Source organism: Drosophila mojavensis, unplaced genomic scaffold (genome assembly GCF_018153725.1).
Source record: "Drosophila mojavensis isolate 15081-1352.22 unplaced genomic scaffold, ASM1815372v1 contig_16, whole genome shotgun sequence".
Taxonomy (NCBI): domain Eukaryota; kingdom Metazoa; phylum Arthropoda; class Insecta; order Diptera; family Drosophilidae; genus Drosophila; species Drosophila mojavensis.
Genome location: NW_025318693.1, coordinates 4,013,792 through 4,027,622, shown reverse-complemented (window position 1 = coordinate 4,027,622; position 13,831 = coordinate 4,013,792). Strand labels below are relative to the sequence as shown.

General features: G+C 39.0%; 1 protein-coding gene across 2 annotated transcripts in view; it reads left to right on the top strand.

Annotated features, from left to right (window-relative positions):
• LOC6573486 (5-hydroxytryptamine receptor 2A) overlaps positions 1-11,829 on the top strand; it is a 29,964-nt gene extending 18,135 nt beyond the window's left edge. For both annotated transcript variants that reach the window (XM_001999531.4, XM_032731049.1), the window contains exons 3-8: positions 773-997; positions 1,088-1,286; positions 2,209-2,730; positions 6,872-7,225; positions 7,283-7,579; positions 9,067-11,829. In XM_001999531.4, the coding sequence (XP_001999567.3) occupies positions 773-997; positions 1,088-1,286; positions 2,209-2,730; positions 6,872-7,225; positions 7,283-7,579; positions 9,067-9,253 (1,784 nt within the window). In that variant the 3' untranslated portion in view covers positions 9,254-11,829. The remainder of the gene's footprint in view (positions 1-772; positions 998-1,087; positions 1,287-2,208; positions 2,731-6,871; positions 7,226-7,282; positions 7,580-9,066) is intronic.
• The last annotated feature ends 2,002 nt before the right edge of the window (positions 11,830-13,831 follow it).

Here is a 13,831-nt window from a genome sequence, read left to right as displayed (position 1 = left end):
GATATAGATATAGATATAGATATAGATATAGATATAGATACAGATACAGATACAGATATAGATACAGATACAGATACAGATACAGATACAGATACAGATACAGATACAGATACAGATACAGATACAGATACAGATACAGATACAGATACAGATACAGATACAGATACAGATACAGATACAGATACAGATACAGATACAGATACAGATACAGATACAGATACAGATACAGATACAGATACAGATACAGATACAGATACAGATACAGATACAGATACAGATACAGATACAGATACAGATACAGATACAGATACAGATACAGATACAGATACAGATACAGATACAGATACAGATACAGATACAGATACAGATACAGATACAGATACAGATACAGATACAGATACAGATACAGATACAGATACAGATACAGATACAGATACAGATACAGATACAGATACAGATACAGATACAGATACAGATACAGATACAGATACAGATACAGATACAGATACAGATACAGATACAGATACAGATACAGATACAGATACAGATACAGATACAGACAGATACAAACAGCTCGCAGCAATTCCTTTTCATTTAAAATCCTTTGGCTTTGCTTTATTTTCCTTTCCCTTTCTTTCATTTAGTCTTCACTTCATTCCAATTTCAATTAACTCTGATTTGCATGCGCTTTCATTAACAGTCGACGGAAAAATCCCCGTCACATCTATCTGTCCCATTTGGGCGGTTTGTTATCCTTTGTCGTTCCTTGCAGGCTACTGGCCACTCGGCTTCACGTGGTGCAACGTGTACGTTACCTGCGATGTGCTCGCCTGCTCCTCGAGCATACTGCACATGTGCTTCATCAGTCTGGGCAGGTATATGGGCATCCGCAATCCACTGGGCTCGCGACATCATTCCACAAAGCGCCTGGCTGGCATTAAAATAGCCATTGTCTGGGCCATGGCCATGCTGGTGTCCAGCTCAATAACGGTGCTGGGTAAGGCTGATTCTCAGACTGTCCGACTCTCAGTGGTCTGCATAATACATATATTGAGCTTTAATGAGTGCCAATTCCTATGGATTCCAGGTCTGGTCAACGAGAAGAACATAATGCCTCAACCGAATGTCTGTGTGATTAACAATCGAGCCTTCTTTGTGTTCGGCTCGCTGGTGGCGTTCTACATACCAATGCTGATGATGGTCTCGACATACGCACTCACCATTCCACTGCTGCGCAAGAAGGCCCGCTTCGCCGCCGAGCATCCGGAGAGCGAACTCTTCCGTCGGTAAGTGGATTGAAAACTTTGATATTCGCTCTCGCGCTGCAGCAGTGCACAGCACACAAGTAAATGCAATTAGTCTGCACGATTGGCTTCAGGGCACAGATTTGTGCCACCTTTGACCGGACACTAATAGGCAATGGCCAGCGGTCAGCAGTTGCAATTGGATTTATCTGTCAATCGATACCAATAAATTATTTGCAAATGAAAATGCTTTCAAACGAGATTCTAGACGCCGAGCAACTGTCACGGCTAGTTACCACATGTGGGATGAAAAGCAGCGGGGCCTATGTGGCGTATGAGTAATTGAATCTAAAACTTAATTCACACCGCTGTGCTGTGAAGGGGTTTTGATTTCGCCAACGTCGCCCGGGCGAGGGATGAGTGGGGGATGGGGCTACAGAGCCAAGGCATTTTCAATAAATATTCATTTGCACTCGCACAAAAATCAATTAAGCCAAGACGTAAATGCCAGCTAAAGCAGAACAATTAGTGTTTGGTTAATGTGCCGTCACGGTAGCGATTTGAAATGTGATTTATTTTTGTGTCTATTGGGGCTGAAGATTTTAATTTACAGTTCTTCAAATAATATTGCTGTTGCAGTTATATTATATGTATCTATGTACATAGCATCAAATGTAAGCCCTCTACAAATGAATAATTATATTATATTATTATACTTTATTTTCTATTATGGCAATTATATTATTAAATATCACAAGTCAATCTATATCTAAATGAAAAGCGTCTTTCCTGAGGAGCCTGTCACATTTTATGATTAACTAATGCATTTGCTCGATGACTGCCAATCAAAGCAACGTGAAAGTAAATTAGCTCTGAGTCAATAGGAGGGAAGCAGCGCAATCAAGCCATAGAATACACATCAGCTCCATTCCTCTTTTGCATCTAACTCACTCTATTTGAATAGGTTGGGCGGGCGCTTCACCATACGCCCACAGCACGGCCAGCAACAGATGCAGATGCACGGCAGTCTCACCAGGAGCACTTACAGCAACAACAAGTGTCTGGCGATGGGTGGCAGCAGTCGCAATGTTAACAATGCTGAGACCGGAATGGGTATGGGCGTGGCGTCAAGGACAAGGTGCACCAGTGCAGGCGGAGGTGGCAGCAATATTGACTGCTCCGAGCGACCATTGATGCATCAGCGAGCCACATCCAATCGAAGTGTCCCCAGCGTCAGCTTTCGCAACGTGGCCAATGGAGGCGGCTGCGACGGCGGCAGCAGCAACAGCAACAGCAACAGCAATAGCGGTAATCTGCATAATACGGGACGGACTAACTTCCGACTTGCTGGCAGTGGCATCTTGCGGCAATCGTCCACCCCACCGACAACGATCTCGTCCACATCATTCTCGACGCGTGGCAAGGCACCGACCAGTAGCTTCTGGCGGAAGCGTGGTGCTGCCGGCAGTCCCTATCTCCTGGACAGGTGAGTGGCCCACTCAAAACTTTCATTAGCTGCAATGTTAGCCAATCTGCATTCAAATGACGCAAAACGGCCTCAAATTGCATCTGGCTTAATTAAATTGTCAGTTGTGAAAAGTAAATTGTGTGCCTGGTCCAGCTTGGGATATTTGCAATTAGTCAACTGAGGCACAGCCTAACCATTAATTTATGAGCCCTCAATTTTCGAAGGACTTTGTGTGACAGGAACTTTCTCTAAATGGACTGAAGGCTAACTCTGTTGGCAAAGGATTTGGAGTATTAGGGGGCCTTAGCAGGTAGTCCTTGAAATTGATGTCATACTGTACTTGATTGCTCATTAAGAGAGATGGCAATCGTGGCATTTGCCCAACCCACAACATGACCCGTGACATTTGTACCTTTTCTTGTGAGTCTCACCTTTTGGCAAATTGTGTCGAAATCACGCTGTTGAGGAACTTCGAGCTGAGCTGGGACTCGGCAGACATTTATTATCAGTTGAGCATACAAGCTCTTAAATTTATTACATTTGTTTACACGGCTCCACACAGCCAGCAAACAACTTTTCAGACTACTTTTCTAAGAAATTTGCATAATTTACATTGTAAGTGCAAAGCGTTTTGGCTTTGCTTTGTTTTGCCTTGCTCCGCTTCAGGTTCGAGCTGGATGCGAGGCTGAGACAAATAACAAAAACAAATTGAGTTTTATTTGGCTTTGCCTTCCGACTCAACACCCCTCCGCCTCTTACCACATAGTTGCCTTTTTCCTGCAAATACATTGTCAATGCTCTGCGCCGAAGGGTATTTGACATGAGTCAAGTAAGACATACATTATTGATAAATGTCAAAATTTCACTTGATGTCGATTACTATAACTATACTATATACATATATACTATAACAAGACTTTTAATAGCTTTGCATATATTTTGCTCGAAATTTATTTACTAGACAAATGGAAAACGGTATGTAAAAAGAGTATTTAGACCTCGACGCGTCCCAGTTTTAGCAATTCATGAATTTTTTATTTCGGCTTTTTTATCGGCAACAAGTTTTGGGCAAATCGCGTCTGAAAGGATTTTCATTTGTTTACTTTCGGTACACATCAAGTAAACATGGACTTCAAATGCTGTAAAGGGGGCTCGACTTTTGAACAAAATAACATCTAATCAACTGAGGGCATGCTCTACACATTGTTGATTCAGAAATTAATTTACTTATTCTGCTGCACTCAAATTTGACTAAATTATATATACGCGTATATAAAATATATATTTAAAGATAGTGCTAGCATATATATATTATTTTCATACACAAATTTTATTACATGATTTATGTTATATATTAACTATAAATATATTTATTCAATAATTCTTTTTTGAAACAGAGACAGATAAATATTTTCATATTGGAAACATATGCTCAATTTATTTATAGAGCTTTATAGCCATTCATGAATTTTTATTTGGTCGTTTTTTATCCGCAACAAGTTTTGGGCGATCCTATTAACATCTAATCAATAATAGTGTTCGAGTATATATATATATATATATATATATATATATATATATATCTAAAAATTGTATTTCTTGATTTACGATATATATTAACTATAAATATATCTGATTAATAATTCGTGCTCAAGACTTTCGCATTTTAGTATGATTTGCTTAATATATTTATATATTATTTATTCTGTCAATTCCTCTTCAGCTACTTGGATGCAACATAGCAATCAATTACGCATCTTTTTGCAATTAAATTCATATTCAAGTGTCACACAACATGGCGGATACATAATTTCCTTGCAAGCACTTGCAACGAGCCATAAACATAAATCACTCATGCGTCATGTGGTGCAGCACCAAAAACACAAAAACACGAATCTGCTTGTCGGTCGGCGGGCCACTTGCCACATTGTTGTGTGAAGGAGAAAAGGAGATGTCGCTGCTGCTCCTTCTTCTTGATGCTGCTGCTGCGGCAACAATAAATAGCGCATAAAATGGCAAGAGAAACCGCAAAGAGGACAACCTCAGCCACAGTCACAGTCACAGTTACAGTCGCAGCCACAGCACGAGATGACGGCGGTGCAACTTCTCAAACGTCGCTGGCGACTATGTTGCCCTCGGATAGCTGCAAAAGGTTCTTGCCCCCTCTCCGCATCCACAATGGCACTGAAATTTGCAAATGTCATTGCTATTTGCTGCAGCATTCGTTGCTGTTGTTTTCATTTGTTTTCTTCTTTTTTTCTGCATTAATGCAAAGGCGAAAAATTCGCAAAATTTTAGCATAACCAGCAGAGAAAAGCTGCAGCAAGTTAGAGCTACGCCGTGACTTAAGCACGTCCCAAAAATGAAACAAATAAAAGTGGGAATATACGGCTAACGAATCCTCTCACAGACGAATAAGACTCATATACTAATACGATATTGTAGCCAGAAAGGTGAAAAAATATGATCTGGCAAAATAAACTGCTGCCTATAATATAATTAAATATTTATTTATTTATAATATAATTAAATAGTAATTATGTAAAAAATTAGTAAATACAGTAAAGAAAACAATGAAGAATTTCTATTAAATAAAGTCTCCTTTCAAACGTTACATATTTGCAGACAGAACTTAAATCCCCTTAAAAAGCAGAGTACTGCGCATAATGCCAGCTCAGTAAAATGTCACGTATATGCGCTTTGCAATGGATTTGTGTTGCGCAAGTTGACGAATAAATATATATGAATTTCTAATGAGGCAGGCCCAAAAAGTTACCTGGCAGCTACCCAGGTAGCGCAACAAACGTGCGAAACAAACTTTCTTATTTTCCATTTACTTGCAAATTATTAGTTGGACATTTGACGCCGCTTGGGCGCCCATTCAGACCTGCTGCTTGTCGCCGGCCAAAAAATTGAAAAACTTTTTATTTTACTTGCCGTACTGCAACAGACGCAAAGTGCTTCCGAATATTTGCCAACTGCCAAACTGGCCAAAAATGTGGCTGCCTGGGGAACAAGATGGTTACACAAACTGCACAACAAGTTGGCTATGAATTTGGGACCAACTGAAAATGGTATGCCATGGTCAACTCTTAATATTTCGCATAACTTCTACATTGTTGTTTGGAGCACTTAGCTAAAATATCATTAAACTCATCTGCATACAAGAAAGTTTCTCTTTTGGAAATTTCTTGAATCTGAATCGGAAATGAATGAATCAAATCTCTCTTCTACAAGATGAAAAAGTGGGTCATCACTTTAAATTCATTTTGTATAAATCTGTAGGCCAAGCTAACTAAGCATTCCAGACCCGATAAAGATGTGTCGAGTTGATTCTTAATATTTCATTTCTTATACCTAGGCCTATTGAAAGTGACAAGTGAAATGATGATTCTTATTATAGCTCACAACGAGAGTGTCTCAATTTAAATTAAATTAAATCTCTTTAAATCTATATTTAACTGAAGTCATTCGAGTTGCTCCATAAGGCGATGACTTATAGTCGTGTAATTGGATCGTAATTCACTGGAGCTTATGTCGCATCCCTCTACTCGATTGGTTTGCTGATGATAAATAAAGAGAGGTATGCATTCTATATATGCATTCCGATATATAGGAATTCTCCCTGATGGCATATGAACAATTAATGAGCTATATCTTTTTGGGCACAGGCAGTAGAGCCCTCTACCCTGCTTTAAGTTATCCATATTATTTATGTCAGTGTTTTTTGTTATTCTGCCGCTATCTCTACACACTCGTTTACCCTCTTAAAGCTGTAATTGAATTTTTCTGTACACTTAAATCCCATTTAATAGTCGTTAAAGCCTAAATATGAGAGACTCTTTAGATTTCAAACAGCAACCATTCGGCTCATTTCTTATATGCGAAATTGATAGCTGGCCTAATTCATTTAGTTAAAGTAAATGAGTTCACATTAAAGTCTGGCTAAAGAATCAGATTCTTGCATCAAATAAGCCCGTGAAAAGCCTGGCGAGATTTTATTAAAATACAATTTTATAAACTGTTGCGCCCTGCCTTGGCGTGCAAAGGGCCAAAATCTAATATCAAACACTCGTTGCTGCAAGGCAGCGCGGAAATACTATTTAAATACGTCAAGTGGCTTTTACTTACCAAACCCAAACCCCTAACCATTTGACAGTCATCCGAATCGACGGGCCTCGTTGCGCGGCAGTGTCTCGCAGCCACAATTGGGTTACGCGACAAATGGAAATGGAGGACAGGAACCAGGTGGCGGAGCCAACGTGCCTGGCGGAGCAACAGTTGCGGCAAGCAGCTGCATAAGCGCTGGAAGCGCTGGCGACGGTGGCCCAAGCAGAAAGAACTTAACCACCATTCAGACACACAGTGGAGGCGGTGGCGGTGGCGGTGGCACTGGCAATAGCTGTGGCAACGGTAATGAGAATCAGCAGCAGGTGACGACAACGCGACGCCACAAGCTGCTCCCCTTCAAGCTGTCATTCAATCGAGTTGCCACGCCCACGCTGAACTTGAGGTGAGTGCGGGTTGTCCAAATAATTCGATTCCCAAAGTGGTTTTCTGCTCCCTCCAGATTTCTCAACAATCGCGCCAAGCGCAACAGCCTCTCGGCAAATGCGGTGGCCACGGAGCAGAAGGCCACCAAGGTCCTGGGCCTGGTCTTCTTCACCTTCGTCCTGTGCTGGTCGCCGTTCTTCATACTGAACATCATATTTGCCGCCTGCCCTGAATGCCAAGTGCCCGAGCATGTGGTCAACACCTGCCTCTGGCTGGGCTACGTTTCCTCGACGATCAACCCGATCATTTACACCATCTTCAATCGGACATTTCGAGCGGCTTTCATCCGTCTCCTCAAATGCAACTGCGAACGGTAAGCAATGAACCGTCAAATATAGAGTAATCTATCTCTTTTCATTTGTTGTATGGGCAATGCAATTTATTGGGGTGCGATTCACTACCCTCTCAATAAAAAAACAATGCAATGCGTTGTTCATTGTTCAAGCAATTGTGGTGCAACGTGACGTATGATTGATTTTCGCCAACAAACTTTTGCGAATGAAATGAAACTACGAATGTGCGAAACAAAGTAGAGATTAGTCTTGCACTGACAGGAAATTGAGGGAAATTACAAATGAAATGGAAAATGTATGTTACGTAAAAGAGCAAAACTCCTTGCGCAAAGTATTTAATCAAATTCCCTTTAAGTTTTGCCTATTCAATTTCAATTGTGCTCAGCAAGCGTTAAAAGCAATTATAGTTCCTGAGCCTAGCGGTAAATAAAACAACTGAAGTTTTCATATATAATCTGCTCGAAATAAGAAGCTGTCGACATGCATATTACTGTTGACTAACCTTTTATATATAACTTTTGTTTACTTTTTTATTTAATTTACCGCTATTTTACCCATTTGCAGTTGTGCACTTCAGAAACAGCAAAGACTGTTTAGATTAACTGATAATATGTCCCATAAACAGAGCAGAAATTTTATGTCCGTCATACGGGCGCGAATTTGACAACTTTTGTAGATGCTTAACGAAAGAGATCGAAGTAAAAATAAATTACAGGACAAACTTGTTAACGACGCGTCGTTTCAACTTTCACAAGACAGACGAAACATTTTTGCAAGAAAAAGTTCCGACTGATTAACTAACTTTAAAGATATGCCATTGAAAAAACATGCAAAATGCACTATTAGGGAATGCCTAACGCGTCTATACCCTACATCCATATACCTATGCAAATTGAAGTTTATATAAATATTTTAAATATATTTTTTTGGCCAAGCAGAAGAGAAAAATCGTTTAGATGTAGGTATGTTTATGTATACTTGACGAGCAGATCTATACCATTTTGCATCCCAAGCTTGGCTTAATATGCATAGATTAGAAATTTGATATAACTTTTCTTCGAGTTTTCTCTTCACAAAGACAACATCAATTCAGAGTATTGAAATTTGTTTATTGTCAATAATTATTATACTTATAAGAAAGGGCAATTATACTAGTGAAGTCCGTTCCAGCAATTGCAATGCTTTTGCCTTTATAGTATCCGAAAGCTACGCTACAATTTAGAAAGAGAAACTGAACAGCAGATATAGGCATATAGGTAAAGTTTGTTGCTCTGATATATTTGTATATTCATTAACTGGTATAACTATGTATTTTATGTGGGATCGCATGTGACACTCAGACATTTTCAGAGTATGAGAAGCCTTGGCTATGAATTGAATAAATAAAAAATCTGCATATTTGGAAACCAATTAAGGTTTTGCCCAAGTGTTTACATGAACTTGGTAGATAATGAAATGGGGAAAAAAATGTTCATATTTTGCACTTCGCATTCACATTTTATTGCAGCTCGGGCCGCCCGCTACGGTATCGCTCCGTGACCGAAGGGCGCAGCGCCTTGAGTCTGTGCGCCCCCTCAGCCCTGCCGCTGGCCATCTCGTTTCAGGGCGCACCACTAATGACGCCATCCACGACGAATGCGACGCCGCTGAGTGAGTTCCGGAGCAGTTATACAATCAACGAAGACGAGCGCTAAGCAGAGCGTTCGGTCACTTGCGTTCAGAGAGTCAAACACGAATTTATGGGCTATGTTGTTAAGAAAGTACAAGCAAACTACCAACGAATGGTCGGTGGGGCGAATTGGCGATGAATCGAATAATCAGACAGCTTCAACATGTACTTTAAGCTGAAAGCCAAATGAAAATCAAGATAATATTACAGGGTGACCCATTCCAAATCAAGATTGAATTGATAGCCAAATACTACCATTTAATAGCAAACACATAGTCAAATGTTATCTACAGGGTGACTCCTTCAAAAGCAAATCCTGTAATGACAAACTTTTTACTGTGGCAACACAAATCTCAACTTGAAAGAGACAAGATAAAATCAAATCAAAGAAAACAGCGAGAAATTGAAACAGAAAATGAAATTGGTAACTCATTGATAATCAAATAAATATGGTCAACTATACCGTACCGAAATCGCACTTGAAAAGGTTCAAAATGAAATCCATTCATAACATATCGAGATTAAAAACGTGAAATGTAGGATGTTTCATTTTAAATCAAATCAAATATGGAAGCAAATTACACCGAAACAAAAAATCAAAATGATGACTCATTCCAAATCGAACGTATATTGCAAAGCCGTGAAATACAGGGTGTTTCATTCAAAATACAAATTAAGTACAAAAACAAATCAAAAATATAAGTGCTAAACGGAACCGCGTAAATTAAATTGAATGTATTACCTGAACAGGGCAAATGCTATTCGAAATAGGTAAAGACCGCATAAATGCATTGAGTAAACCAAATCAAGAATAAAAAATGAAATTTTCTAAATACATATATGTACGTCTAATTATCGAACTAGGAGTGATAAACTAAATGTCAAAGATAATCCTAAAGAACGATAGAATTGAGCGACAGCAGATGGAATCAAAAAAAAAGTATTCCAAGTTTATTTTAAGCATACAATCAATTATAAACTACAGGGAGATTCCTTCAAGCAGCAAAAATACATGTCGGATAATTAGGAATCTGCAGCCAGACGAAAGCAACAGCCATATTCCGGTAAACTGTAAAAGATACTTCTCAAAATAGTCGAAAGCTGCTGCTTCATTCATACCCGCTAACCTCAGATGAACTCTTCCCATCAAAGACCCAAAGACCATACCGAGCTAACGCAGCTGGTAACTTATATTGAGTGTATTGATTGTACCAAAAATAAACTACAAGTAACATATGAAACTAAGAAAAGTCACTATAAATAACCGGATGAATGTTTTACTCTAATTAAAATATATGAAATACGAGTTGAGTTACTCAAAATAAATGTGTCTCAATGTCTAAATGAGAATGAGGTCTCAATGTCAAAAAGAATGACAGCAGACGGTAACCGTAGAAAATAATCCAAGTTTCTTTTAAGCATAAAATCAAATACAAATACAAATAAGAAAATACCCTGATTTCTCATTTTCAATGGGTTCAGGGTATACGAAAATACAGGGAGATTCATTTAAAACAAAACCAAACATACATAGTTGACGACTAATGATGAATATGGCAACTGTACCCACAAAGAACAGAGCTAAGAATGGCACACAATGAATCCCATTCATAGCAAAGCGAACTTAATGTGCACCGTGAAATACAGGGTGTTTAATGTTTACTCAAATCAAGTATATAAGCCAGAAGAAGACAGTATAAATAACCGGATAAATGTACTGCAGAAACTTCAAATACAAAACACGTGTTGATTTTTAACAAAACTGTCAATAAAGAGGAATTAGGACGCACATACCAAAGATAAATTGAGAAAACGACAGAACAGAACGACAGCAGATGGTAACCATAGAGCATACATAGACTTTAATTTAAGCACAAAAACGAATAGAAACTACAGGGAGATTCATTCAAATTAAAGCCACAAACAGTTGACAACTAACTGTACCAGTGGCAACTGTACCTACAAATGGCGACATTAAAATTATAAGGACGTGACGAAATCGATAGCCAGTTCGTCTGGCTTTGCTTCAAGCTGTACTTTCCAAACTAGACAGCAGCTGGACATTTCAGTGCATAGAAGAAGAAAAGCATGTGAAACTATTTACTAAACTCTATCATATCATCAGGCGACATAAGATCAGGCGAGACATTGCGCGTATTATCTAGATTAAACTGTACCTGTCATATTTCACTCTATCATATTATAGCCATACGTCAACTGTACTTACTAAATGTATATATGTATGTATATAACATATGCATATGTATATTTCGCAAGCCCTATAATAATAATATAGTATTAGTGAATATTGGGCTCAATTGCAATGTTGTAAATGTTATTATCCGTAGCAGCGTTTGTTAGCCATTTGACCTATTTAAGCGCTAAAGCTTATTGTAATTTCGATAATCTCAAGAATTTCACCCCACGGGGAACTATTCCAGCGCCTAGGCAAACACTTTGCTTTTATAATTTATGTTTTTGCAATGATGAGCTCTCTGAACACTATTTCGTACATGTAAGATAACATGATAAAAAACTTAAATATATGTATGTGTGTATAAATGGCAAAGATGTTAATAAAAAATATATACCTATCTAAAAGATTCCTTGTTTCTAAATTCTCAAATGGAACTGTGTTTTTATTTAAGTTAAGTGGCAAACCTTGTCAAAAGAAGTTGGGGGCTGTCTTTGTTTTCTTTGGCGTCAAATGAAGATGCAATTGAGTACGATAATAAGTAAAGATGCCATAATACCCTGTATTTAGTTTACTTAGTGGCAGCCAACATATTAAACAGAAGAAAAGATCGCAGAAGAGAGTTAAATTGAAAGACTAGAATTAGCAGCAATAAAGCCATTTAGCCACTCCAATAGTAAGGTTTATTGAAAAATGCTCTGTATAGTTAAGGACAAAATCCGCAATAAAAATTATTTAAAAAATCAAATAAATAAATAAATAAAAAATAAAAAACTTAGTTCCAGACTGAATTTTCAATGTATTAATACATTTAAATATACATTTAAGCTGCAATTTAAGTTTTTGTGCAATAAGAAATATTATTAGCTGACATTCAAATATTCTCTTTGAGCAATAAATATTCTCTTTCGAGTGATTTGTTAGACTTCCAACAGCGACGCACTACTCACTGTCGTTTATCGTTCGTTGCCTGAACTTTACTCTGGTAGCTTCAAAGTGAAATAAACGCTGACTTGGCAGAGCCACATCATGTGTCACGCTCAAGGCACATCTAATCAAGATCTGCTATTGTTAGGTAGACTTAAGTGCTCTATGTCAAAGAGACACATGCGAGCCGCCCACATCTGACAGCTCTGTCTTTGTCGATTACTTTGCAGCTCGACAGCAAACAGTTTCCGCCTGCCGATGGCATTGCAATCGTCTTTGATACTTTTGCTATTGTGCCTTGGTGCATCCTGCAGCAGGACGAAGCGAAATGTCTGGGCCCTCGTGCGTATACTGTGCGTGCGTGCCACGAAAATTGCATTATTGCCATGAGCTTAATGCAATTCAAGTGCTTTTATGATCGGAGAATTGAAAGTCTTTTCTTTTGCTCAACACCATTAAATGGAAAGGCACTGTACCAAAAATTGTTCACATTGATAGCTCCAGTAGCTGCGCGACGCACACGCTAAGTAACCACCACGAGGTGTTGCAGTAATGAACAACTTCTGTTGCATATCTCGTAGGGCGCTGAGCTGTTGACTAAGCGCTAAAGCAACGCGTCGCGACGCCAGCCACAAAGTGCACGACAAAATGGCGTCAGTCGGCGAAAACAACACGAAGAAGAAGGTGAAGACGACGAAGCAGAAGAAGAGTGAGCTTCGAGACAATTATATTGTACGGGCAGCAGCAGTTTACAAAAAAGGCGAAGACGAAAGAGAGAACAAGGCAAAGTGAAAAGTAGACATGTGTGAATGTGTGTGTGTGTGTGTGTGTGTGTGTGTGTGTGTTTGTGTGTGTGGGTGAAGGAAATGTGTAGAAGCGTGAAATTGATTGCCCCGCCGGCATTCGCTCAGACCTTCGTCCCCCTCGTCCTCAGTTGCCATGCAGTTGATTTGCCTTGGCCTTGGCTAATGGCGGCGCTGGGAATAACTTTTTTAGCATTTGGCAACACCTTCGAATCGGCGAGCTTCTTTCGAAATTGAACAGCTCAGCATTTGCATTTCCAAACAATGCCGCATAAATATAAACACAATACGCAGAGCACAAATCACAGAGGAAACAAGCGCTGATCGCTCAATTGTTAGCACATGCACATTTTCATAAGAAAGACCTCATTACCTGCCGGATTTGGCTTATTTATTATGTGACACACTCGCACACAAACACACACAGACTCACACACATTTGTGCAGGGAATTGCCTTTCGACACTTTGACGCTTCATTAGCTTTGTGTCGGGCGAGCAAAGCGTGAATAAAATCCAAATGCCATTCGCGATGTCATTTCGCTCACATTCGATTTGCCATTTATTTCCCAATTGATTTTTTTAGGCATATATTATAATACAGTATCATAATATTACCTAAATGAGTCTTACAATATCTCTACAATTATTTATTAAAAATGAATAATACATTTATATATT